This window comes from Oreochromis niloticus, linkage group LG20, assembly GCF_001858045.2.
Source record: "Oreochromis niloticus isolate F11D_XX linkage group LG20, O_niloticus_UMD_NMBU, whole genome shotgun sequence".
Taxonomy (NCBI): Eukaryota; Metazoa; Chordata; class Actinopteri; order Cichliformes; family Cichlidae; genus Oreochromis; species Oreochromis niloticus.
In genome coordinates, this window is record NC_031984.2 from 6,669,324 (window position 1) to 6,694,445 (window position 25,122).

Sequence of the window (25,122 nt, forward strand, 5' to 3'; positions counted from 1 at the left end):
GGAGTTTTTCTTCCAAGCTGCTTCTTTAAAAAGCTTCATCGGAACTTGTAGGTTAATCTTTGCTAGAGTTTTAGTCGGGTGTCCCCAGCAGAGGGGTCCTGGTGCGGGTTTGTACTTCGCGGGTTCCCGGCGCATGTGGCCGCAGCGCGCACGTCAGCAGAGGGAGATCAGCACCCTGGACAGCGGCGCTCGGTCAATAATAAAGCAGCCAGAGCTCCTTCCCTGCCCAGCCGCTGAGAGCACGGGGAGAGGCGTTTCAACCATCGGGAGACGGACGGATAGCTGGAGGAAAAGCAGCGACGTGTTTACGGGATGACAGTCTTTTATTTTTTTTCTCCTCTCTCCCTGTTCCGGAAGTAGCTGCTGCGTTGGTTCAATCTCCAAGCCGACCATTTCGAGGAGGAAAATCAGCGCCAGCAGTATCATCACCACCATCTATCTGATCCAATAATCAATGCCATTACTGCTGTGTAATTGCTGTCGGAAACGAAGACATCTTCACGCGTCTTCCCCGTCTCTCTCTCTCTAATTAGAAAAATCGCAGGGTGCCTTTATTATTCTGCCTCTCTCTGGCATTTCAGCGTTGCCTCCCGTGTTCTGGGCTTGCAATGAAATGCTGATGGACATCGAGCGAAGATGGGAAGCACGGGGCTTTCGGGTGTTTTTGTGCTGCCGTGTTTCCAGCTAGGCTGCTGAGAGAGAGGGGGGAAGAGAGACGGAAAGAAGAAATGCAAATGCACAGGATTGTGTTTTTGATGCCGACGTGGATTGTTGGGGTGAATGGCACGGATTTTTCGTGGATCAAGCCGGGGCTTTACAAAAAGGAGATGAAATAGAGAGAAAAGGGGGAAAAGGGGGACCATGATCTGACGCTTGGGATGCTACAGTGAGAGGGACAAAAAAAAGACATTATAATCACATTCAGATCAAACTTCCATTTCATCTTCCGCACCCTAATTTTTCTCCTTTTCTATTTTTATTGGATTATGATTCTTGACAAGAGTCTCAGATGTGGCTGTGTGGATGGCATGTCGTTGTATTTTACATCCCATCTTCTATTTCCTGGCTCTGTGTTGCTCTCTCCTCCACTCGTCCACTCTCTCGCGGTCTTCTGCTTCGGGTAGCAAAAAACATGTAGGCTGTTTTTTTTTCTTTCTGTCTTTCGTTCTTTCTTTCTTTGCCGCGAGCCTCAGTGCGTGTGGAAAACAAAACCAAACAAAGCAAAACAACAACAACAATAACAAAAGGTGTATTTGAGAGCGCAGGAAAATGGACCGTGGAAATCAAAAACCGTGCAAGTTGTAATGTTTTCTGGGGTGCGGTGGAAGATAGACGGCGTTTGCTGAGTTGTTTGAGTAATGAATATTGAAAGAGTGTGTCGGCCAGCTGAAAGGGAAAATCTTTCATCCGCATTGGCTTAGACACACATGCCATCAGTGGGGCGAGAGCCTTTATCTCCTCTCTGGATTTTCCAATTAGCAGTTGTGGCATCGTAGAAAATACTACAGTAACCATGAACATATCGGATGTATGAATAATAATAATAATAGTAATAATAATAACAATAACACAGGGAGAGGAGGGGAGACAAAAACACTTAATTTATTTATTTCGGATTCTTTATGTGGCCAAACATGTTCAAGTATCGAATCCGCATGTTTTTTAATGAACTGAAAGTCCTGGTGTTTATGCGATCCGATTCAAGACAGTCCAGCTCAGACACAGATAGACGGTCCAACACCAACACCAACACCACCATGCGAGGTCTGGGGATGGGCGGCTGCGGCTGGCCGCCTTTCGTCGACTGCCATTCCCGGGACGACGAGGAGGAGTACTACGGCAGCGACCCGCGGCCCCGGAGCCTAGCGTTTGAGGAGAAGGAGCCCAAGCTGCAAGTGGGCCTGGACGCCGTGTCCCTGGCCAGCACCGCCAGCAGCCTGCGGACCCCCCAGTGCCGGATCTGCTTCCAAGGCCCAGAGCAGGTAGCAAAAAAAAAAACAACAAAAAAAAAAACAGTGAGGTTCCTGATGCTGATGCCACGTCCTGCGTGGACGGCGGGCGGGCAGGCAGCGTGTTTGTTTCACATTTCACACTGCTTTGAATGAGCCTTTGTGGGGCTGTGGAGAGCCATTTCACCATGCATGACTTGTTCCAGATCAGGAGGGGGTTTAGGAAGTTGCTCCTTTTTTCCCAAGTCTAATCTACCATTTTGATATACAGCGGAATTTTGATATATATATATATATATATATATATATATATATATATATATATATATATAGGTGTATGTATACGGAGTCTCTACTATTACCATCCTGTCCTACATTTGTATCTCTCCCACCCACCTTCCCCTCCAATACATCCTTTGGAAAAAGATAATCTAAGATGAGGCCAAATCATTTTTTTTTAAAGTTTTATTTTTATAGCCTAAAAATCACAAATTCGCCTCAAGACATTTTTACAGTCTGTGCATCCAAGCACACTCTCAGTCCTCCCAGCTTCAAATTAGAGGCGACTATTGTCCTTCTTCTCTCACCCCCCCCCCCCCCCCTTTTTTTGGAAAGATGATTGCTCAGTGATCTGGTTATCTAAATAACACTGTTTTCATAAGTAAGCTAATCAGAAAGGCAGCAGTTCCCACACATCTGAAATCCGGCCAGCATAGCAACAAAGAAAGTTAGCCAATTAGGCCTGCAGGATGACAAACAGAGTGAGAGGCACTGAATATGCATGAGTCACAATCATTTTGTAAATGTAAATCAACTGTCCCCCGTCCGCATGTGTCACAGAACACGATGATCAACTATTGATCTTGTGATGATCACAGTTCCTGGTCAGACAATGGTGTCGGCTGTGATGAATTTGTCACACGTTTTCTATTATTGCTTCTATTTTTCTCCTCCTACTTTCCAGTTCTTGGGCCCAAACAAAACAATAAGTAGTGCGTAGCTTTGGTCTGTGGCCAAATGTTGGTCTCACCAGATGTGTGGAAACCTGTGCCGGCTGGATCAGCAGGTAGCTCCGAAGCCTGAGATAATTAGAAACCCTGTAAATCCTGTAGGAGCACAGATGGATATTATCATTTAGTCACTTCCCTAAGATAGGCGTATAGTGTTATTACAGCCCATGTGCTAATTTATGACATCTGCCTGAGAGTTTGTATTGTGAGAGCCACAGGACTGAGTATAAATCACTTCAGCCTTGTTTTGGATACAAGGCAATTTGATGTTACAGACAGGGATCGACCCCAGGTTGTTGTCTTGCCCACTCAAACATCTTCCTTTAATAAAAGGTTCATGTTTTGGGCTCTGGGCTCTCCGGCAAGGTGACTCATCGTGCAGCATGGCTCTGAGCTGCCTCTTTTAGCTCCAGACAAAGAGCAAGCAAACAAAGCACTGAGGGAAAACCCTGAACTACACTACTACATCAGCTCCTCATGCTCATATTTGCTTTTATTTTGCCTCCACAGCACTCAGCTTTCTACTCAAAGGGAAAGTGCCTCATACCTCCATGGGTGCAAGGTGTGTGTGTGTGGGGGGGGGGAGCTCACGTTTGCCATTTCATTGTTATTTCATTATTCAAGCAGGTCACAACAGGGGCCGGGGATCATGTCGCTGTCAGCGGGCCAATTACCTACAGACATAATCACTTTCCTCTGTGGGTTGCATTGAGCACGAATCCTTATTAACTGTCTGTCAAAGGCGTCAGCGGGCGCCGCGGTACAGTCACTCGGCCACTGATTCCACTTAACGCAGTCTGGATTCACAAAAGTCGTCGCAAAAGGGCTTGCGGGGAATTACTGGCTTGTTGGTGTAAGAGGAGGTGGTGGAGGTGGGTGTTGGTAATCACCCCGGCCTGCCCTTTACTCTGGTAGTGCTCGGCGGCGTGTTTCCACAGGCACACTCAGTCAGGAGCTCGGGGGGGCACTTCCACACCTAAATTTTTTTGTCTAAAGGTTGCAGCTGAGGAGGAAGACCATTTTCTTAGTCATGAAGTGACACACCAAATTAACACCTTCGTGCTCTGTGAAGTGGCCTCGAGGGACAAATGCATGACAGCTCATCCGAGCAGGAGGAGTGTGTATTTGTGTGGGTGTATTTGTGTGTGTAGCAGGCTGCCTTTATGTTTGTTGGCCCTCTTGTTGTTATGAGGGTAAATCTAGCTAAGTATTAGTGTTAACAAATCCCATGAAAACAAAAACAATCAGCTCATCTGAATTAAAATCATTGTCTGTTTGTCTTAAATGTTCTGCACTCTAGAGCGCCGCTGTTGCTCATTAAAATCATAAATCTTCAAAGTTAATGACAAATTAAGTCCAAAAACGCTCTCCAGACACACGTCTAATCTGACGCCTACTTTGGCAGGAGGTAATCTGGCCACGGTTGTGGTTCGGTTACGTTTAGGCACAAAGATGACCTGGTTTTTGGAAGAGAAAGGCTGTGGTTGAGGTTAATATTATGAATTTGTTAAACTTTAACTATCACACATTTCCTTATTTTCCATCAGGCGTATGCTGCTGCATATACTCAGTTCAGACAGTTTGTTTCTACTCATATTGCTAATATGAACCTGAACTTGGGCAGTCAATCAAAAGAAAGCTGGCTTAAAGGGAGAGGACCTTAAAGACATCACAGCCCAGGAAACATGCTTGTGTGGGGTCCACAGTGGGTGAACTGTGGGGTTGTGTGGGCAGAGCCAAACCCACACTTACCCCACACAGGCCCAGAGTGAGTGTACCCACACAGGGCCCACAGCATGGGTTTTCTGTGGCCTGGCCACTGTGGGCTATGAGGGAAGAGGCTGTACTGAGGTCCAGTATGAGATAAATAAGGATTATTCTGAACTGTGAATCATGCAAAGCTACCCTAAATGTAATGCATATGGAGCTATAATTTAACATTATCCACCTTAAAGTCAATGACAGATGTCTTAGTTCTGGATGGATGGATGGATGGATGGATGGATGGATGGATTACCACATTAATCCAAATCTAGGTTGCACTTTTTAGGACAGCTCTTTAAAAGAACAGTTCATGCCCCAAATTAAATGTACACATGTCCCCTCTGGCCTTCAGTGATGTTTATCCATCTCATTTATTTTGGTGTAGGTTGCCCAGTTTTGGAGATATCAGCTGTAGAGATATCTGCCTTAGTCTTTAATATAAATGTACTAAATGGCACTGGCCTGATGCTCAAAGGGCTAAAAAAAAATGCATTTGGAAAACTCTGCTTCTGTGCCTCTTTTAAAAAAACAACCTAGTTAAGTGTAGTTTAGAATATGCTGTATAAAAACAGGGAGGTGTAATATGCTAAAGCTTAAGCTTACACCTCTTTTTGGCAATAATTTGTATTCTTGCCATTTAATTCAGTTCTTTGCTGTCATTTATTTACATTTATGGGCATTTTATTTGTTGTCGCTGCTCATCTGAACTATTTTCTACATACCAGAGGAAGTGGACAGCTGGCTAAGGTGAGGGGGGCCGCCATTAATATTTATATCCTGTCCCGCACATGCACGACCCTCTCGTCGCAGGTAGATGGAAGATTCAGTCTGCTTGGTGGGTGTAGATCTGTAGAAACATACATAAAACTGAACAGAACGAGGTTTGTGGATTTTTGTTTTTTAATACCAGGGACCTTAGAGACATTACAGCTGAGTTTTTCATTTTTATTTTGTAATTTTTTCATTTTCCATGCTTTGAGCAGCACAATGCGAGTGCCATTTAGTTCCATTATATTGAAAAAAGGCAGGCATCTAGTTCAGCAGACGGAAAATAGTAGGTTTGTGGACTGTTTTGAGTAACAGGGTCGTGCTTTCTGGAAAAAGACATTAGTGCTGCGTTTTTCCGTTTTTATTATTATTAGTTGTAGTAGCATTATTAGTAATAGTAGCAGCACTTTGAGCACCACAAGCCAAGAGCCATTAGCTTCATTACAATTAAAAAGAATAGACATCTATACAGCCAGTATCTGCAAAACTGAGCAAGTCCCACCAAAATAAAAGAGATGCACAAACAGCACCAACAGAGGGGAAACATTTAAATGTAAAATTTTGGTGGTAAATGACCTTTTTACCCCTTAAAATGAATTTTTCTTAAACCATTTATTTGTTGGAAGCTGTTCCGCAGCACAAAACGATTCAGCGTGTCCTTTTCTTTTACAGATGACAGAAAATGCAATAAAGTGCCGTTTCATTGGGTGCACATTCTCGCAACAAAATAAGAAGCTATAGCTGCTCTGGTGTCGTCATCTTAAAGCGGTTTAAGCTGTTTGAATCATGAGATACGGCGCTTTTTATATCAGGTATGGACAGGTTGTCAAGTTGGATCCTTTAAAAACACAAATCTGATGATGATGAGCCACACTGTTGTAGTGGGTGACATGTTCCCTTATTACCACGAACACACAGTTTATTCTGAATCAGTGCGACACACACCTCTTGTCCTAAATACTCACTAGAGCACCTAATTTGTATTAATCCGCTGCTGAAATAGTCCCTAAGAAATGGACTATTTCTTACTGCTGACGTAAGGTTTACGTAAAACTACAGCGCCCACGTGTTTGAAATAATACGGAGCTTTGTATTTTTAAAAAGAAACAACATATTTTGGGATCCATTTCTAATTATTTATGTCACGGATTCAGTGCCACAGACAGGTGTTAGTGCTTTGGTTCTTTTGACTATGACAGCACATGGCAGTGCTTGAGAGTCAGCGTCTTTGTGTGCCCAAGCATAGTCTATCACTACATGTTCTGTTTATTTATTTTGGTGTGAGTTCATCCTGCTGGTCCAGATGTGACCTTTTATGTCTCGTTCGGTGTTTTCTACACTGTGTGCTGCCTTCAGGTGTAGGGGGCTGACTCACAAAAGCAAAATATCCTTCAAATAGAAAGCAGGCTTTTCCAAATAAAACAGGGTGTTCAGTACAAAACTATTAATGTAAAAACATATCTCATTAAACAACCTTAACAGCTTATTATTAGTGACATTATCTGTGATGACCTTGGAACCAATTATAGTGATTTTATTTGGATGTTTTTGTTTTTACATGCAGTTGTTTATTCCCCTTAAAATCAGTTATGTGTTCATTCATTATTAGACTTCTGCACGTGACAAACATCCTTTGCAGCCTCACTTTGGTTTCTCCAAACTAAATTCACTCATGTATGTCCTCTGATCCTTGGCAATATTTGCGAACGTCAAGCGAGTTTGAGTGTCGAACCTGATTTTGGGCTGAATTCACGTGACACTTCAGGTGAATGCAAACAACACCAGCCTTTAAGGAGCGTGGAAAGAAAAGCGTCTGGACTTCTTTAGGCTGCTTGAAGATGTTTCACCTCTCATCCAAGAAGCTTCTTCAGTTCTAGGGTCAAATGGTGGAGACTCCCAGATTTAAACTCCGTGGGAGTATCCCCCCAAAGAGGGGGGGACCCCCTGATGATCCTCTACCTAATCACATGAGCCAAGGTGTGAAAACGGGTGTGGGTCACAATCAGCCAGGGTTTCGGGTGAGCTCATTGTGAAACCTAGCCCCACCCTATCATGTGATTTCCTGAGGTCAGATGGCCCAGGGTGTGAGTGGGCGTTAAGGCGTCTGGGAAGTGATCTCAAAACTGGATTATAGATGGCAGACAGTTGGTGTCGTAAACCACCGCCTCTGTTCAAAGATGGTCGCTCACAGTGGACCCTAGAACTGAAGAAGCTTCTCAGATGAGAGGTGACACGTCTTCAAGCAACCTAAAGAAGTCCAGACGCTTTTCTTTCCAAGCTCCTTAGACTACGATGACCTGGATGACTGAGAACCTTCACAGATAACACCAGCCTTTGATTAAAAAGTATGGTTTCTGATTCTTTAGTATTTAAGGGGCCTCATAAAATGAGTCACTTTCTCCTTTAGACAAAAGTTGCGGTCATTACCTGTATCACAGTTTCTGCTAAAACATCCCTGAGGGAAAGGTCTGAAATGATAATCAGAGCTTTTAAAGGTCTTTGTTTTTAGTTTGCTCTAGTTGATCATGACATTAACTTTCTCAGTCCGGCCTCGTAGCGCAGACACACACAGAGACTCAACGACGGCTTTGACATTTTACAAATGTTTGCTTTCATATTGTTTTTCTTTTATTTAGCTCCTCGTATATTTCTGACCTTCTCTGTGTTATCTTTATAATGTCAGCAGCCAAGTTATTTTAAAGTTTATGAGTGGCATGTGGCTCATCTGCCGAACTCAGTCTTTATGCAGCGGGACACTTGAAGTCTTTTATTATAAGTGGGAAGGTCAAACGAGCCAGATGGGGAAACGACAGAGTGCAGACGGACAGAAATAAAAAAAAAATGAAGTGTTATTTGTATAAGCGCAGCTCTCTGGTGCATAAAACCTGTAGTGATGAAACAGGTAGTACTCTGCCAAGTCTGTGAACAGATTCATGTTTCTGAGTCACCGTTTGGAAATGAAAGATTTTTATTAAGTTTGCACACAAAAATGAACCTTTTTTATGGGCAGTACAAAAAAAGAAAGAAAAAATGACTAAATACTACTTTATCAGGTTAGTGAGTGAAATGATTTCAGAAAAATTAATTTTTCCCAGAGAAAAAAAACACAAATTCTGTCATCCAGGTGCCAGAAATTCAAATTCCTCATCAATACCCGACTGTTTTTTGTTTTTTTGTGCTTCCCACCAGTTCCCGTGAACAGTCGTTAACATGAAAGAGCTGAAAATACAGAAATATGTTGCAAGACATCAAATGTTACCACTTTGGTGTCTCATTACAGCTTTGCCTCCAGTTTTAAATCCAAGGATTTTATATCAACATGATCTAACTTCTTTTTTTCAGTTTGTAGGGTTTAAAATTTGAGTTTGATTTTGAGGAAAAAAATCAATCCAGATAAATTTCACTGTCTAAACTTTCAGGCACTGATGCCAAAGAATACCTGGGATGAGAATACATTGAAAAGACATTTGTACTGGGACCTTACTGACCAGTACTTTGCCGCAACACACTCACTGGGCCAAACCTGTTGTAGTTTGTCTGTAAGTGTAAAGCCTGAAGCCAAGAAAGATGGATTCTCACTTAGTTGTGATCTCATAATTCAACATTTTATGAGGCTCTGTTTTGCAGTGTAGCATCTCACTCGTAGTGTTTGTACGTGTGGCTGAAATATTATCTATCTTGTTTGGGAGTCATTGTTAATTGGTCTTTTGTGCTCTCTTGGGTCTCAGGTCATCTTTTCGACCTGTGTTAAGTGTTTGAACCTTCAGCCAAGGACACATTTCAGCTCCAAACTTTTAACTGTAATTACATTTTTTAAATTAAAATATTAATTGATTTCAATTTAACTTGATACAGATACACGATCCTGTCCAAACAACTCATCAAATAAAAAATTAAGAGATAGTTGCACTCAGTAAAATCAGTGATAGCCTACCATGAATGATTAGCTTACTTTAGCTTAGCTTAGTGCAGCACTAACTTGGAAGTAAGAGAAAGCGCCTGTTGCTGTTGAAAAACAGACAAAATTCACATATAAGTAAAAAATGTACTAGTTAACACATTAAATTCCATTTGATATCTCTCACTTTGGTTTTAATAGGAGTTATTATTGTTCCTTAACAAAATGTGGAACCCCACCCGCCCTCTGAATATAGTCGTATTTAATCAGGAGACAAAACTGTTACTTTGAAGGATGCTTATTATATTAATTTCCAGCTCCGTATTAGGCTAAAGTAGCTTGTGCATGACTCACAGTTGAAAATAATCCTTGTTTGTCTTATGTTGGGTTTGGTGACTCAGTTAATCCTCTGTCTGAAACAAGCTGTTTTAGCTCCTCCCTCTTTAGGCCAGCTTTCTTCTGATTGGTTCATTAACAGAAGATTTGAACAGCTTCTGTATAAATAGCCAGAATTTTGACTACAATAAAGATCATTTTTGCAAAAACCCTCTGTAGGATTCAATGCAAACCTTCTCCACAAGGTGGCAGCAATTTACCAGAAAGTTTCAGTATCATTGTTTTGCACCAGACAGCTTTTGTCTTGTCTGAAATTCTGGTGGTTGATGGCTTCTTAGAGTAGTGGTTTATATATTTCCTTGGCAATTTAAAGATTGTTGGTTCAGTTCCTGTGTAAAAGGCCCTATTATACTTCGCAAACGGCACCGTACAACAGTACTGACGGCAAATTGAAGCCACATCCGCTGTTGCAAGCTGCCATTTGTGTTGGTCTTGCATCTCTTGATTTGTGTGACTTCAAGTGTTGTGCTGCTGTTGCCACAGCTGGCTTGAAGGTACAAGTGTGTGATTGTGCTGGTTTTTACTACCATACAGAAGACTTTGTTGAAAAAAACATCTTGTTTTGACTTTTTTGGAAGTGAACCAACACTTTTCCACTTCCCAACTGGGAATACCCACTCTGGCCAGTCTTTTTGATAAGGCCTAAAAGTAGCTACTCTGGTCTTTGGGCTGTGATAATGAGCCAGCTGAGTGCGATGGTAATGTTGGGGTGTCTCATGTTGGACTTGCAACAGATTGGACACTACACAAACTCACTCCACCATCTAGTGGTTCAAGGTGGTATTACGTGAGAGTACAGCCCAGCACTACCTCAGCTTCAGTTAATATCTCTCCATTCTTGGCCAAAATGCCACAGTTGATGTTTCTTCACATGCCGTCAATAGTTTCAGTTGATTTTGAAAGGTCTTAGCGCTTTTTTAGCTAAGGTGTTTTTTGTTGTTTATCTTTAGAAATATCTGCTCTCTGATATTCTGTCATACAGAGCCAAGAGTAGATGAGCCCATGTCTTATATTTCGGTCCATCAATCTGACAGTAGGTGTGTTTGGTGTTTTCCGGCTTTGTTTGTGTTCACTCTGAGGTATAGTTTGTTGTGAGGTTAAACTCAGAGTTTTTGTGGAATGCCGTCAGGCTTCAGTGGCTCCTCTCTCCTTCACCTGGCTGCCCTTGAAGCGTCACCGCTCCCCGCTGCTGTTGCAGAGTGCTAACATGGCCCTTCACCAACTGGGCCCCGGATCAAGCTGTGCCCATTCATTGATTTACTAATGATTCGCACTGATACTCCCCCCTCACCACCTCCATCTCTGCTGCCTTTCCTTCAGTTGAGGCACACGGGCTAGATGAAAACGTGCCATCGAATGCTGAGTCGCCTGACAAAATGGATGTTTGATGATGAACGGTGGTGACAGCCTGAACTCGCTCATCCTTAATGTGGTGAGCATGCCAACAGGCTTCAGGTGCTGCTGCGGTGCTGAAGAGACAGTTGGTCCATAAGCCACTCAAGCCTGCATCTTATGGACACTATGAATATCATTAGGAGGCGAAGGGATGGGCAGAAGAGTGTCAGTTTTATTTTTGCTGACAGGAGAAGAGTGTGACTTTTGGGGGGAATTATTATTATTATTATTTTATTTTATTTCAGCCTTCCAATGGTTTGAAATAAACTGTGGCTTTGGGGGAAGTCTGCTTTCACTCACCAGGAGGCTTTATTTCAAATCCCCCTGCTGAAACACAACATTTAATTTGCATGAAAGGGAAGGAGAGTTTATTAAGGTCCCCTTTTAATTTAGAGGAAAAAGAGAAAAAGCTGAGCGCTCAGTGAATTTCTTGCTTCATAAGTAAGTTGTTTCATTACACGCTGAAATCTTGCTTTTGTGGTGGGCATAAATGAAAATGTGCACAACAGCGAGAAAAGAAATGGTATGGTGTAACTAAGTCCATTTTTAAATCACATATTTGTTTATTTTACACAACGGCTACAAACGCAAACCAAAAATAAAAACACTGGGATGAAAAGAAAAGCAACATATTGCTCCTTATGTTCAACAAACAGCGATACGCATTCTCAAAAGAGAAAAAACGACAAACAGAGACAAACTCAATTCAATAAATGCAACAACAAATAACGCACAGTTTAAAAGAAATAACTGTAAGGACTGACTTCTGGTTAGACAAACATCCCCTACAAATTTTTTTAAAAAGTCCCCAAACATTTTTGATCACCTTGTTTTTCAGGAAGATGTTGCTAACATATTTTTAGGAAATGTGGTAGTGAACAGCACTATTTATCTGTCGAGTTTTGGTTCTTTTACAAATTACATGTATACATTTTGAAAAGCAGAGCACACAAGGGACTTCAAACAGATTCCAGATTTTAAAAAATCAAAAATAATGTGAGTTCTCTTTCAACAATTTTTAAAAAAAATATAATGTTGAGGTTTGGACTGCTAGTTGGACAAAATATCCATCCATAATTGAGGTTAGGGTGGAGCCTATCCTAGGTGTCATAGAGCTAGAGGCGAGGACTGGTCGTCTGTGTGTTTGCTTGGTTGGTTGTTAGCTCCTCCCACAAAACCAGGATTTGGGCATCCAGCTTATGTCCATAAAACTTCAGCTGATTTTGATTTTGACACCATGAGGTTGCCCGGCAACCACCTATCCACAGGCTAAAATGATCTGTTTTTAGCATTTATTCACCTGTAGCACCTTATAAAAGAATTGTATCGGGGGGGGGGGTTCATTACAGTAACGTATATTTTATTTTCAAAAACCTTCAGTTACAGCATACATGATAAATTATGATGCAATCAGCCAGGCAACTGCCTAGCTGCAGGCTAGAATGACCTGTTTTTTGCCTTTATGAACCTACACCCCCTCATGCAACCATGGTAAGATCTTAATTTCACAACCAACTGCACAAATAGGCGTAACAAAGTGTAGCTTGGGCATGTACTAGTTAACCTGACAAATGCCTTTCGACAGTTCATGTGCAGGGTTAATGCTGTGTAGAGGCACATTTATACCTAAATAACACAATTTTTCGTAAATCTAACAAGTACATTTTAGTGCCTAAACCTGAGGCACAGATGCCAGAGAATGCCTGTAATACAAACGTGTTGAAATAACAATTTTAACTGAGACCTTGTGGGCAAGTAGTTCCCCATATGTGGCCTCAAGTGCAAAGCTTGAAGGCTAGAAAGATGTATTCTCTCAAGACTGAGATCTCATCAATGTGTCAGAACTATTTAGAAACTGTGGTAATGCCTCAGGGGTGCTTGATGTCAATCTAGGACATCCTTAAACGTTTTTCTCCCAAAAAGAACCTCACACCGCAGAATTTTCAGCATTAACAAACAAAAGTGTACAAGTTGATATTTTAAATATCAGCTGGTTCACTCCAGAAAATTTCTGTTTGCTTAAAAAGATCACATTTTTTCATTTTAGTTTCACATAATGTTTCTACTGGTTGTTTCACATGCTGCCTACAGCTGAGACCAACACACAGTTTAAGTTTTTTTCAGTGATGCACAACCAAATAATCTACAGTTTCAGAAAATAGCAACTTAATCCTAAGAATGATTATTAACACTCCAGAACTACAGAAGCCAAGGAACTGCCTGCTCCTATTTATAAAAGGGAAACTATTCTGTGCATTTCCAAATTCATATTTGTATTTTTTGAACTCCAGTAAGGGAGCTTTGCATGATTCACTTTTTTTTTCATTTATTTTATATTTACTATATTTAAAAAGAAGAAAGTAAATGACTATACTTTGCTCCTCTTAAACAGACACCTCTAAAAACATTTATGCCTTTTTTTCTTTGCACTGGTGGGGTGGTGGGCATGTAAAACGCTCACAATATGCTATTCTTGCTGTGCACTTCATTTTCTGTATTTTTATTATCATGGTTCATGTATAAAATCGGGCTGTTATTGATGTATGATTCATGCAGGAGGGTGATTCATCACTCATTCACTATAATAAAGATAACAACGTGCACGGTACTCTTTCCAAGTTTGCTTTTCCTACCCACCTTTTTTAAAAGAAATTAATATAGTAAACTGAAGTGAAAAGCACGGCACTCTGGAAGACAAAGGTGCACTTATTTTGAGTCTGGGCTAGAATGGTCTCTTCTGTTCTATCAGCAGTAAAGTTTACTACTATTAACCCTTAGACAAGCAGCCTTTATATTCTCATCGCTCTTCATACCTCTGTGGAGAAAGATGTACAACAGAGGCACCTTTGTCTGTTCTTATTAATATAATTAATGATGACATTTGTTTATCTAAACAGATAACGATGTTTATTTTTTACATCACTGTTGACCAAATTGACAATTAAATGTTGGGTTATGCTGTAAAACATGAGAAATGGTTCTGGTGGAATAATAGCAGTTGCTGATGTGAGTACACGTGTAGACCTTGAACTGGCATCACTGTCGCTTGTGGTGGCTGGTCAGACTTTAGGCAAAGTCATGGTAAAAAAAATAAATAAATAAATTATGTAACCTCAGCTTAAGAGGAGTGAGTTATCCTGACCTGTTTGAAAAGACAATTTATGTGAATTTAATATGATGCACCAATGTCAAAGAGTGCAATTTATTTACTGTTGAATGCACTTTAGTTTAACAATCCCCCTTTTTTTTTAGGAAGAGAACAATGATTACATGATGTGATGTGGTTAGAGACACTGGTTTTATTAATGCTCATTCGCAAACAGTTTCTTATTGATATAGTAGACTTTATGTTCTTGCTCTAAACTAGTAATTGAGCCCATGAAGTCATCAATAAAGTGTTTACTGAGGCCACAGAGATATTAGAGAAGCCAATGTTGCCCCTTGGAATCCATTAAGAAAAATGCAGGCTTAAGGCAATTCTCTGGTTGCGTCACTTTTCAGATCTTCTGTACTGTTTATGTTCTTTGAACTTTCCATTGCAAATGAGTTCCTTACATAGGAAAATCATTCATTCATCCATTTTCTGCTGCTTATACGGTTCTGAGTTGCGGGGGCAGCTATCTGAGCAGAGATGCCCCGACCCCCCCAACCCCTCCACAGCCACCACCTCTAGCTCTTCCAGGAGGACAGCCAGGCATTCCCAAACCAGCCGAGAGATGTAATCTCTCCATCGTGTCCTGGGTCTGCCCTGAGGCACAAAACACCTTGCCTGGGAGGTGCCCAAGAGGCATCCTAATCAGATACCCGAACCATCTCAGCTGGCTCCTTTTGATGTGAAGGAGTAGCAGCTCAACAATGAGTCCCTCCCAAATGGCTGAGATCCTCACTCTGTCTCTAAGGCTTAGCCCAGACACCCTTCAGGGGAAGCTCATTTCCACCACTTGCATCCACAGTCTTGTTCTTGTTGGCTCGTTTGAAGGTGGCGGACCCTCCACCGCACAGATGGTTCGGACTGGACACAATCACTCCAAATCCTTATAAAAACATCACACGACCATGTAACCTCCTCCGACTTGTGCATCGATTGGGACAAATGGTTAATTTGTGTTGAATAGATTAGTTCAGTGAAGTGTTTGCGTGTGGAGGGGGGGTTTCTAGCATGTGGCCTACGTAGCTCTGGGCTATGCACGCCTTCTTTGTTTCCCGACTGTTATTCCTAAAAGCCCACCCTGATATAGAAAGCTAAAACTGTCCTCGGCTTTCATGTGTGACATGAGTCATAAAGACACGTTTTCACTTTATACGGAGATGATTCATGTCACTCTATCAAGATTTTAATTTTCCCTTCAAACAAACCAAAAATTAGCTGATGGGATGAATAATAATCACAAACTGATGGTTTGGTGTTGGTGTTTTTAACTTACACATGAACAGTTTATCCAACCACACACACATAAAACCTTGTTGGCACTTTAAATGTAAAAAAGTGTGCTTTTTAAAAATATATTCATTGAAATGTATTCATTCATTTATAAACACAAAGCTAAAACAGGTAATGTACAAGTTTAGGAGTGACGATCAACAATTCAGAGAAAATGGTACATTTTTTCCTTAATTATACTGTGGACCTATTCAAATACAGTCTGTTAATATAATTTAAATAATTTTCTATTTATAAATATATAAAAACTTCAACTTGAGTTGAAATGTCACTCAGCTTTTCCGAAATCACAGCAAAGCAAGTTTGAAAGAAAAGCAAAATTAGTGTTTCTTTGTTGCCATTTTCTTTGTTTGAACTTTTATATTTAATATTGTTGACAACATACCAATCATCTCTTCTGCACCACAACATATGAGTCAATGTGCGAAATCCTCCTCCGTCCAAACAATAACCACAAACATTAGAATTATAATTTTTTTAAAGTCCAGACTGTTTTGTGTGGGCTCCAGCAATCTGTAGCGCTCGCTGTGTGACTGGAATATTTGAATATTTGATGGAAGGGATGAGTATTTGTTTTCCATTCGATTTTCAGTTTCAGTTCTAACGTGCACGTTTCCAAGATAAAACATAAGAAATACTTTATACAGTTTGTGACATACATGTATTCTAGGGAGCACAGTTAAAATTAATGTGCTTTAATGTTTTAAGTGTAGAAAATTTACATTTATTTATAGTTTATCTGTTGTAGATTAAAAAAAAATATTCAAAGCATATTATCCAACTCGCTGTGAAGGTTTCCAACTTCGAAGTCATGAATTTATGAATTCATAAAAACTGGGCAACCCTGAGATTAAAGTGAGGAAGTTAAAGAAAAAATATTATTATTATTTATTTGATTGTAACTTGTGAATTTTTAAGGAAAAAATTTCCAGGATTAAAGTGAACTCTAATGCTTGTCCTTATTTTCTGTATTATAAGCATATATAGTTTGGATGGTGGATCCTCATATTAAACAGATCAGACGTCAGACTGTTTTTTCTACTCTTGGCTCTCTATGATGTCAAAGAGAGTCATCACAGGCCTGGAAGCCCCGCCCACTTTGTGTTTAAACCTTTTGTTTACCAGGATCAGCCAGTCAGAAGAAAGCTGGCTTAAAGGAGCAGCCAACACAGCTTGTTTTAAACAGAGGTGAACCGAGGGCCTGCACTGAAGTCCAGTATAAGACAAATAAGGATTACTTTGAACAGTGAATCATGCAAAGCTACACTAGTCTAGAATTTAAGTATGGAGCCAGAAAGGAGCAGAATGTTGCAATTTAAGGAGGGAAGTTACGGTTGTTGGAAAAGGAAGTCTCTTCACTTTGCACTTTTGGATAATCTTCATCGCACCAAAGCTGCAGTGCGGTTTGTTTCGTTTGGCTTTAAATGTATTTTTTCTTATTTTTAACTCCTCCCCCAAGCTTCACCCCCATCTCTTTGCTCCATATGATCTCAAATAGCTTTAATAGGTACACAGCTGTGCTGAATAAGATGAGCAAACATTTTGATGTGTTTGTTTCTTTCGTGTCCTGCAGGGCGAGCTGTTGAGCCCCTGCCGCTGTGACGGCTCTGTGCGCTGCACCCATCAGCCCTGCCTCATCCGCTGGATCAGCGAGAGAGGCTCCTGGAGCTGCGAGCTCTGCTACTTCAAGTACCAGGTCCTGGCCATCAGCACCAAGAACCCACTGCAGGTAAACACGAGGGGAGTCTGCAGCACAAACACGCTGAAGTCTGGGAAAAAAACAAAGCCTCACACCCCTTGCTGTGATTATTACTGTTGCACAATTTGATCTAAAAACACTGATAGTGAGTCTGTCCAGATGACTCACACTGACTGCACAAACAAACCAGCACAGCGTGGCTCTGTCCAACGTGCTTTTTGACTAAGATTCAAAGTATTGGATAAACAGCCACATAAACAAGATGATGATGGCGTGTGAATATGGAAATGATGACAAAATGCTCTCTCCTCTCTGAGGTGCTAGCTCCTAAAACACATGAGCGATGGAGGCAGGAAGATTTAATGACGTGGAAAGAGGAGCTGCTGCTGTCAGCTAACCTTTCATAATAAAATATACAAACGCTGCTGCAGCAGACCCAACACTCTTTTGCCTGAACAAATCTCTCAGCCGTCGCTGTGGTGTGAGGACTGTTTGCCATATTGTGCTGACACATTTTCCCTCTGCGTCACTGTCCGTCTGCCCTCCTTTTCAGAGGCAGCCAATCGCTCTAAAACCTATTGAAAAGATGCCATGTGTGTGTTGGTGTGTGTGTTAACTTGTCAAATGTGTGGATTTTTCTCTCTCTGGTGAGATGTAATGTAGAAGATTGGTGCAGTGTGACTAAGTATGCACAACTTGCAGGTACTCTTGCATGTCCATGCTGTGCTGCTTTATTCTGACACTCCAGTGTTAGGAATGTTGCACTTTCAGCTTCACGAGACTTAATAGACTTAAACTGCTTTGTAAACAGATTACAGGGGGAAATCGTGTGATAACACTAAGGCTCTGTGTTTTTTTGTTTTGGTCCCTCTGCTCGTTCTTTTCATGTTCGTGCTTTCTTGGTTTCCCCAGTGTTTCCTTGTTTTTGTCTCCCTCTGATCTTCTTCCCTTGTCTTTATTGTTTCCGCTTCCTGTTTTGTTATGTTTTGGTAATTGCTTTTCCTCGGTTGTCTCCTGTGCATTTACTTCCTGCGTCTGTGGCTTTCCTCTTTTGTGATCGTCTGCCCTGTCTTTATTGTTTCCACTTGTGTCTTGTCATGTGTGTGTGTGTGTGTGTGTGTGGTCCTGGTTTCCCCTCTCTTCCTGTTGAGTTGTCCTCTTTGTTTCTTTGCATCTCAGTTGAGTTTAGTCTCCTGGGTTCTTTCTTCTTCCTCTTTTATTTTTTTTTATATCTTTTTTGTGACCTAATACTTGGTGTCCTCCATTTAGGTCTTATATCCAGCAACCCATTTAACAGATAAGCTTTTAAGCTATAATTCAGTGTCTTTCTTCGCTTTTGAGCCCTTATAACAGCAGTAAGTACTTCTGCAGGAGCCATGGGACATATAATTTCAAAAAGGAGGCAAACTATTATTTTATTAAAAGTGTATAGCCACAGAAGGAATATAAACACACCAACCAAGACTCTAAATTAGTGTGAGGGTGATCTTTATTAAATTTATTAACCTCTACTATCTATTGAATCTGTTAATCTTATTACCTGTGAATTTAATAGTGCACACGAAGAAAAGGACCTAAACGCAGGACACAGGAGGCAAAATTAAAATAGTTAAACTCTTTAATAACTTAGCAGCAGTCACACACGGGCAAATAAGACTGGCAAAGGAAAAGCAAAGGTCGATAAAATGAGCAAAAAGTCATAGGTGAAGACGAACACGATGAACCACAGAAACAGAAAAAGGAGAATTCTGGATTCTAGAAAAAGCCGAACTTGTGAAAAAATGACAGCAAACATGTGAAGTAAAGTTCAGAGGGAGTGAAGACAAAAATAAATGCTTATAAATTCATTGATGACGAACTTAAACGAGTCCTTATAGTTTTTATTCATTTATTTATTTAGTTTTACATCTAATTAAAACCTGTTGACTTAGTTTTTCCTCATTCCTGTATAAATATATATATATTGTTACTATGGTGAATATTAGTTTTTCGGATAATGGGGGTCTGTTGGCATATTTCCATATCCCTTCAACAGTAGGTTCAGGCACACCGTTCTGCTGCGAGCACACACATGACACCCATCTAATGTTCAAACCTTTTGTTTGTGAGGGGCAGCCAATCACAGGCAGGTTTGCTTAAAGAGAAAGGAAGGGAACAAAATATGATTTGGGGAGATTAACAGGGATTATTTTGATCTTTGAATCATGTTAATCTATTCTAGTACAGTCCAAGATATAAATTAAGTTCAATTCAATTTTATTTATAAAGCGCCAAATCAAAACAAGAGTTGCCTCAAGGAACTTCATATAATAATGTAAAGACTCTACAATAATACAAAGAAAACAGAGAAAATCCCAACAATCATATGACCCCCTGTGAGCAAACGCTTTAGCAACAGTGGGAAGGAAAAACTCAGTTTTAACAGGAAGAAACCTCCTGCAGAACCAGGCTCAGGGAGGGGCGGCCATTTAACTTCAGTTAGTCTCTGGACTGGGTTTAGCTTTGGCTAGTTTTAGTTTACTTTCTGTGGGTTTTAATCTGGGTTTTTTTATGTTATCACATCATTTTTGTTCACTCCTAGGTTTGATATTTAGTTGATCATATAGTTATAAAAGCCATAGCCTTTATTCTGAGTGCAGGAGTATGTTTACACTGTTCCTCTGGTACTTTTGTTCCTGTAAATGACCTGATTTTTTTCCCCACCTCTGATTTAAAGTGTTTTCTCCTTCAGTGGCAGGCCATCTCTCTGACCGTCATTGAGAAGGTGCAGATAGCAGCCATTATTCTGGGTTCCCTGTTCCTCATCGCCAGCATCTCCTGGCTCATCTGGTCCTCCCTCAGCCCCTCAGCCAAGTGGCAACGTCAGGACCTGCTCTTCCAAATCTGCTACGGCATGTACGGCTTCATGGATATCGTCTGCATAGGTAAAAAGACAAAGAGACACAAGTCTGACACACAAACATAAGATGATTTCATAAGTGAATGTTTGGGAAGGGATATAGTTGTTTCTCTCATGTAGCACACAGCAAGAAATAGTCCGCTTCAGATGTGTTTGCACTACTGGAAATTATTTAGGTGAAGAAGCTGCAGGAGGCTGCACACATGAGACCAAAGAAATCGGGTCATTACTCAGAAAAGTCATGCATTACACATATTCTTTACTTTTTTAAATGCAATGCATTATTTTACTCGTTATATCAATTTTCGTTACTTCACAGCAGCTGTGTGAGTGTGTGTGCCAGAAAAGAATGAAACACCAGACTTTTAATATGCACACATAACTGCTTGAATCCCTCTTAAAAAGGACATTGTCAAGATTAGAGCATGGGAGGACCCAAATGATGCCTTAGGAAGCAAAAAGTAAAAAAAAAAAAAAAGCAACTAAAACACAAACTAAGAAGTTCGATGCATGAGATAGGAAGCACAGGTGCAGGGAAAAATGGACCTGAGAGGTAAACAGATGATCTCACAAAGAACAAAGACTACATATACTTACACAAAGAGCTGATAGTAGAACAAAACACAGATGGAAACAATTAAGGGGCAGACAAACAAGAAAGAGGAAAGAAAGAAAACCTTCAAAGTACAACAGGAAGTAACCAAAATAAAATGACTAACACTGATCGGTGAACCCAGAATGCAGGATGCAGGAAGTAACATAAGAAAAACAACAAATATTACAATGACCATGACAAACATATAGGAAGTCTTTCTGAGGTTTTCAAACACTCGTTCATTGCTAGCTTTGTGCCAGCATCATAGACTGTGTATAAAAGATGGCAGCATCTTGCTTATGCAAGTGCTTGTAGAGGTTTGATGTGTTCTCAGCAGATTCAGGACATCTTGACAGTCTGATCACAGCTGATCTCAGGATCGATAGATGAGCCAGGAGATGAGGACTCTGCGGTGACCGCAAGGGTCACAGCGAGTGGATGTACCCTGTTAAGTTTAGTTAGGTGAGAAAAAGGGGAATTAGAGCCAAAAGAAAATTGCTACAGGCTAAATGGGCAGCGAAGCAACAAATTGAAAAGAGGGCGTCCACTGACCCTGAGACCCTCTGTGATCCAGGCCCTTCAGGGATTTAGAAAAACTCCTTCTGGACATAAAGCTGTGTGATCTGTCTAAACTATTATATAGAACATGTGAACATCAGTGTCATTTCAGTGTTCGGTGACTTTTGACATGCTCTAATTTTCCCAGCCTCCTATCCCACATGTCATGTCTTTATCACAGAGATTAAATTTATTGAAATTATGGTATATTCATGATACCGATGCTCAAATAATGCTAAACAAAATTAATATTTAAGGTAGTCTTAGATTTAGATCGTGACACTAGTGGATGTAACATTTATTTCGTTGTAGTTTTTCATCCTGTTTTTTTCCTGATCAAAGCGGCATTTAATTTCTTCTTTTAAATTTGTCAGAAGGTTCAATAAACACTCCAGTTTCAAAAGAATTTGAATTTTATGCCAATTATTAAATGGTTCAGGCTTTATGTGGTTAAAAGAGTTTACATGTGTTTTTTAGCACTACAAATATTGTGTCGATTAACGACAAGAGCTCAAAAACACTTAAATTGAATGAATTTAAAAAGTGTCAAATTTCAAACCATCCCTATGTACTTCAAGGGCCTGTAACTCTGAAAATATTTATAGTATGAAGGTGAAATTTTCCATGGCTTGATTAAACATTTCATATTGTTGGTTGATTAAGATTAGGTTGAATGATCCTTATTAAGAGGGAGCATATTCAGTTTGTCCAACTAAGATAAATATATAATATTAAGAGTGTAAGGTCAGACTTAGAGGCTTTCTGATGCACTCTGTCATTATAGTCCATTATTGGTAAGTTGATAAAGGTTACAAACCGGCTAATGTCCAATTCTCACACCCCACCTCCATTTGGTAAATCCTAGAAAAGTTCAAGGCTGGGAATTGACTCCATTTTTGGAGCCAGCCTCAGTGCAGGTGTGAAAATGTCACACAGGAGTCGTCGACTGCAGGAGCTGAAGACATGAAAAGATGTAGATCGAAGGCTTAGGCTGCATTATGCAACATCAAGAAGAGCAAAGAAAAACAGGATGCACTGTGCAATGACAAAAATATTAATAAACATAAGTTGGATTATGCAAGGACAAACTAGCGCGGGGATGAAAGCTTGTATTCGGCTCACATTTTTCTGGCTTTTAAGGTCATGCACAATTACAACACTAAGCAGGCAGATGGTGCATAGGTAGGAGCTAACAACTACACTAAAAGCTAAACAAATTTTTGATGATGTTGCAGACTACAAGAGACTGTTTTTGGGGGGGTTTTGGAGCGACTGGCTTGATTGTTCTTGTGTAACTGCGAGCTGCCCGCCTAAGACAACAGTGAGAACAGATGGCATCAGATATCTGTACTGTGATTACTGCCAACTGTCTATTCTCAACCACAGATGAGATGGAAAGTTTCTACCTGTGGTGCTGATGCAGCTCCAGGCCACCTTTCATTAAATATCTCCTGCCTCCATGCACTGTCCTTCACCCTGCCTCTTCTTCTGCTTTCTTCCCCGCCCAGGCCTAATCATCCACGAGGGATCGTCAGTGTATCGAATCTTCAAGCGATGGCAGGCTGTCAATCAGCAGTGGAAAGTACTGAACTATGAGAAATCGAAGGACTTGGGTGACCCGGTGAGTTCGAGCAGTAAGACAGGCGCTCGAGGCTCTCGGGGTAACCCTCACGGTCTGGCCAGCAGCAGCAGCGGGCGACCGAGCAGGAGGCTAAGAACTATTCTGAACCACCACTGTGGATACACCATCTTGCACATCCTGAGCCAGCTGAGGCCCAACGACCCGCGGATCAGCGCTGCCGCCAACCGGGAGGTGGTGATGAGGGTCACCACCGTATGAGCGGCACAACAGGATGAGACCCCGTCTTTTGTGTCCCGATGTAAATGAGAGGAGGGACTTGATGTTGAATACTAAAGACTAAGTAACAGGAGCCCCGTGAGGAGCTGAGTGATGCCCGGAGCATCAACAGACAGCACACACGAGGGTTTCTCCTCGTTTCATACAACAAAAGAAAGCCAGATGCTCCTTTTCAATAATTAAAGAACTGATGAAAATACAGGATGAAAAAGCATTAAAAGACATCAAACGTGAAACATGTAAACAGGCTTTACAAACCTGATCCAAGATGATGAGACGTTTTTTCCAGTTCAATATCAGGATGCACAGAAGCATTTTTTTTCTTTGTTTTTAATCCTCTTGGTTTGATTTGTAACTCTTCTTCTTCTTCTTGTTTTTTTTTTTTACTCACTTTGATTTTGTACGGATGTATGATTTTAGAGGAAATCATGTAACTCCATACATGCCAAGCATTTCCAGACAGCTATGTATAATGATCTTAAAAAAATTTCTACAAGCTAAACTGATGCTGGTAAACAGACCGAAAACTGAAACTAAACAAACATGTGGGCTCCACAGAGGTGACAACAGGACAATAAGTCATAATGAGTAAAAAAAAAAAAGAAAAATGAAAAAAAAAGAAACAAAAAATATAAAAAAAATAAAGAAATCAGTAAGATTTCAGTTACACTTTTAACCTTTCTGCAATAAAGATACGTATGTACATTTCACAGGGAATTTTGCATGGGTATATAATTTTATTCTTGATCACATTACATAAGCACATGACAAAATTTGCTCTATTTCGAATGGTGCTTGCCAAAATAAACACTTAAACATCCAATTTCATTGCACCAACTTTTTGTCAGCAGGACAAATGGCAGTGTGTTACAGCTCTTTCAGCTAAAATACAGTTTGTTGCTGCTGTGTGCTGATTCAGATTTGATAATAAGTTAAATTATTGGATTAAAAAAACGGGGATCGGATGATCTCTTACTTCTCAGTCTCACTCAGTCTCTTATTTACCCAACCTGTAGCGTAACGCATGGTTTGGTTGAGTGTGTCATTGTTTTTCTGGTGTGGAAATGTAGTGATGTGCTGGAAATAAAGCGGGACATCCTTCATTTAGAAAAGTTTTTTTTTTTTTTAACTTGATTAACCCTATTTAAAGGGGATCAAGTCTGTTTTTTTCTCTCTTTTTCTGTCATATATCTATATACTGTTACTATGGTGAATATTCATATTAAACATGACCAAAGTTTCAAATAATGAGGTCAGCTCATGTGCAAATAATTTCTGTGATTTAAAAGCTCAGGCTTCACACTGATCTAAACTCTCATTTTCAGGATGTTTTTTCCAACTCTTGGCTCTGTATGATGTCAGAGAAAGAGAGCGTCATCTCAGGTCATCTCAGGCCATTTAACAGGTGACCAATCAGAAGAAAGTTGGCTTAATGCAATAATTTTCAGCTTCTTCTCCTAACTTGTCCTTGCCATCAGTGAAGTAAAGGTGTGAAGGAGAATTTATCAGGGGTTAGGAAAAACCCTCTTTATCACACATTCACACTTAGAACCGACTCCTTGTTTCATGAAGGAACCAACAGTGAAAATTTACAAAAGCTAGACATTTTAAAGACAAAGCATCATAGAGCCCATATAATGTAATACATCTTATTTTATTTATCTTGGTTTTTTACCTGCTTTTAGAGATGATGCAGTTTAACTCCTTCACTTTCCTTGGTTCAGTTTAATGCGAAGCTATAAATCTAATTTTGTCTCATGCGTCACTTATCCCAGCTTCCCCAAAGTAAACACTAATTCACGAAAGGCTGCAATGCAGCAACTGATAACTAATGGAAAGTGAACCTTAAATGCATTTTGATCAATGAATGTAGATCATCATGTGGATTTGGA

At 40.5% G+C, this 25,122-nt stretch overlaps 1 protein-coding gene across 1 annotated transcript; it reads left to right on the forward strand.

The window, feature by feature from the left end:
- Positions 1–253: 253 nt before the first annotated feature.
- Positions 254–24,218, forward strand: marchf9 (membrane-associated ring finger (C3HC4) 9). The gene is made up of 4 exons (XM_003457079.5): positions 254–1,982; positions 17,195–17,350; positions 20,052–20,244; positions 22,881–24,218. The coding sequence occupies exons 1-4, from the start codon at positions 1,623–1,625 to the stop codon at positions 23,210–23,212; spliced, it is 1,041 nt and encodes a 346-aa protein (XP_003457127.2). The 5' UTR covers positions 254–1,622; the 3' UTR covers positions 23,213–24,218.
- The last annotated feature ends 904 nt before the right edge of the window (positions 24,219–25,122 follow it).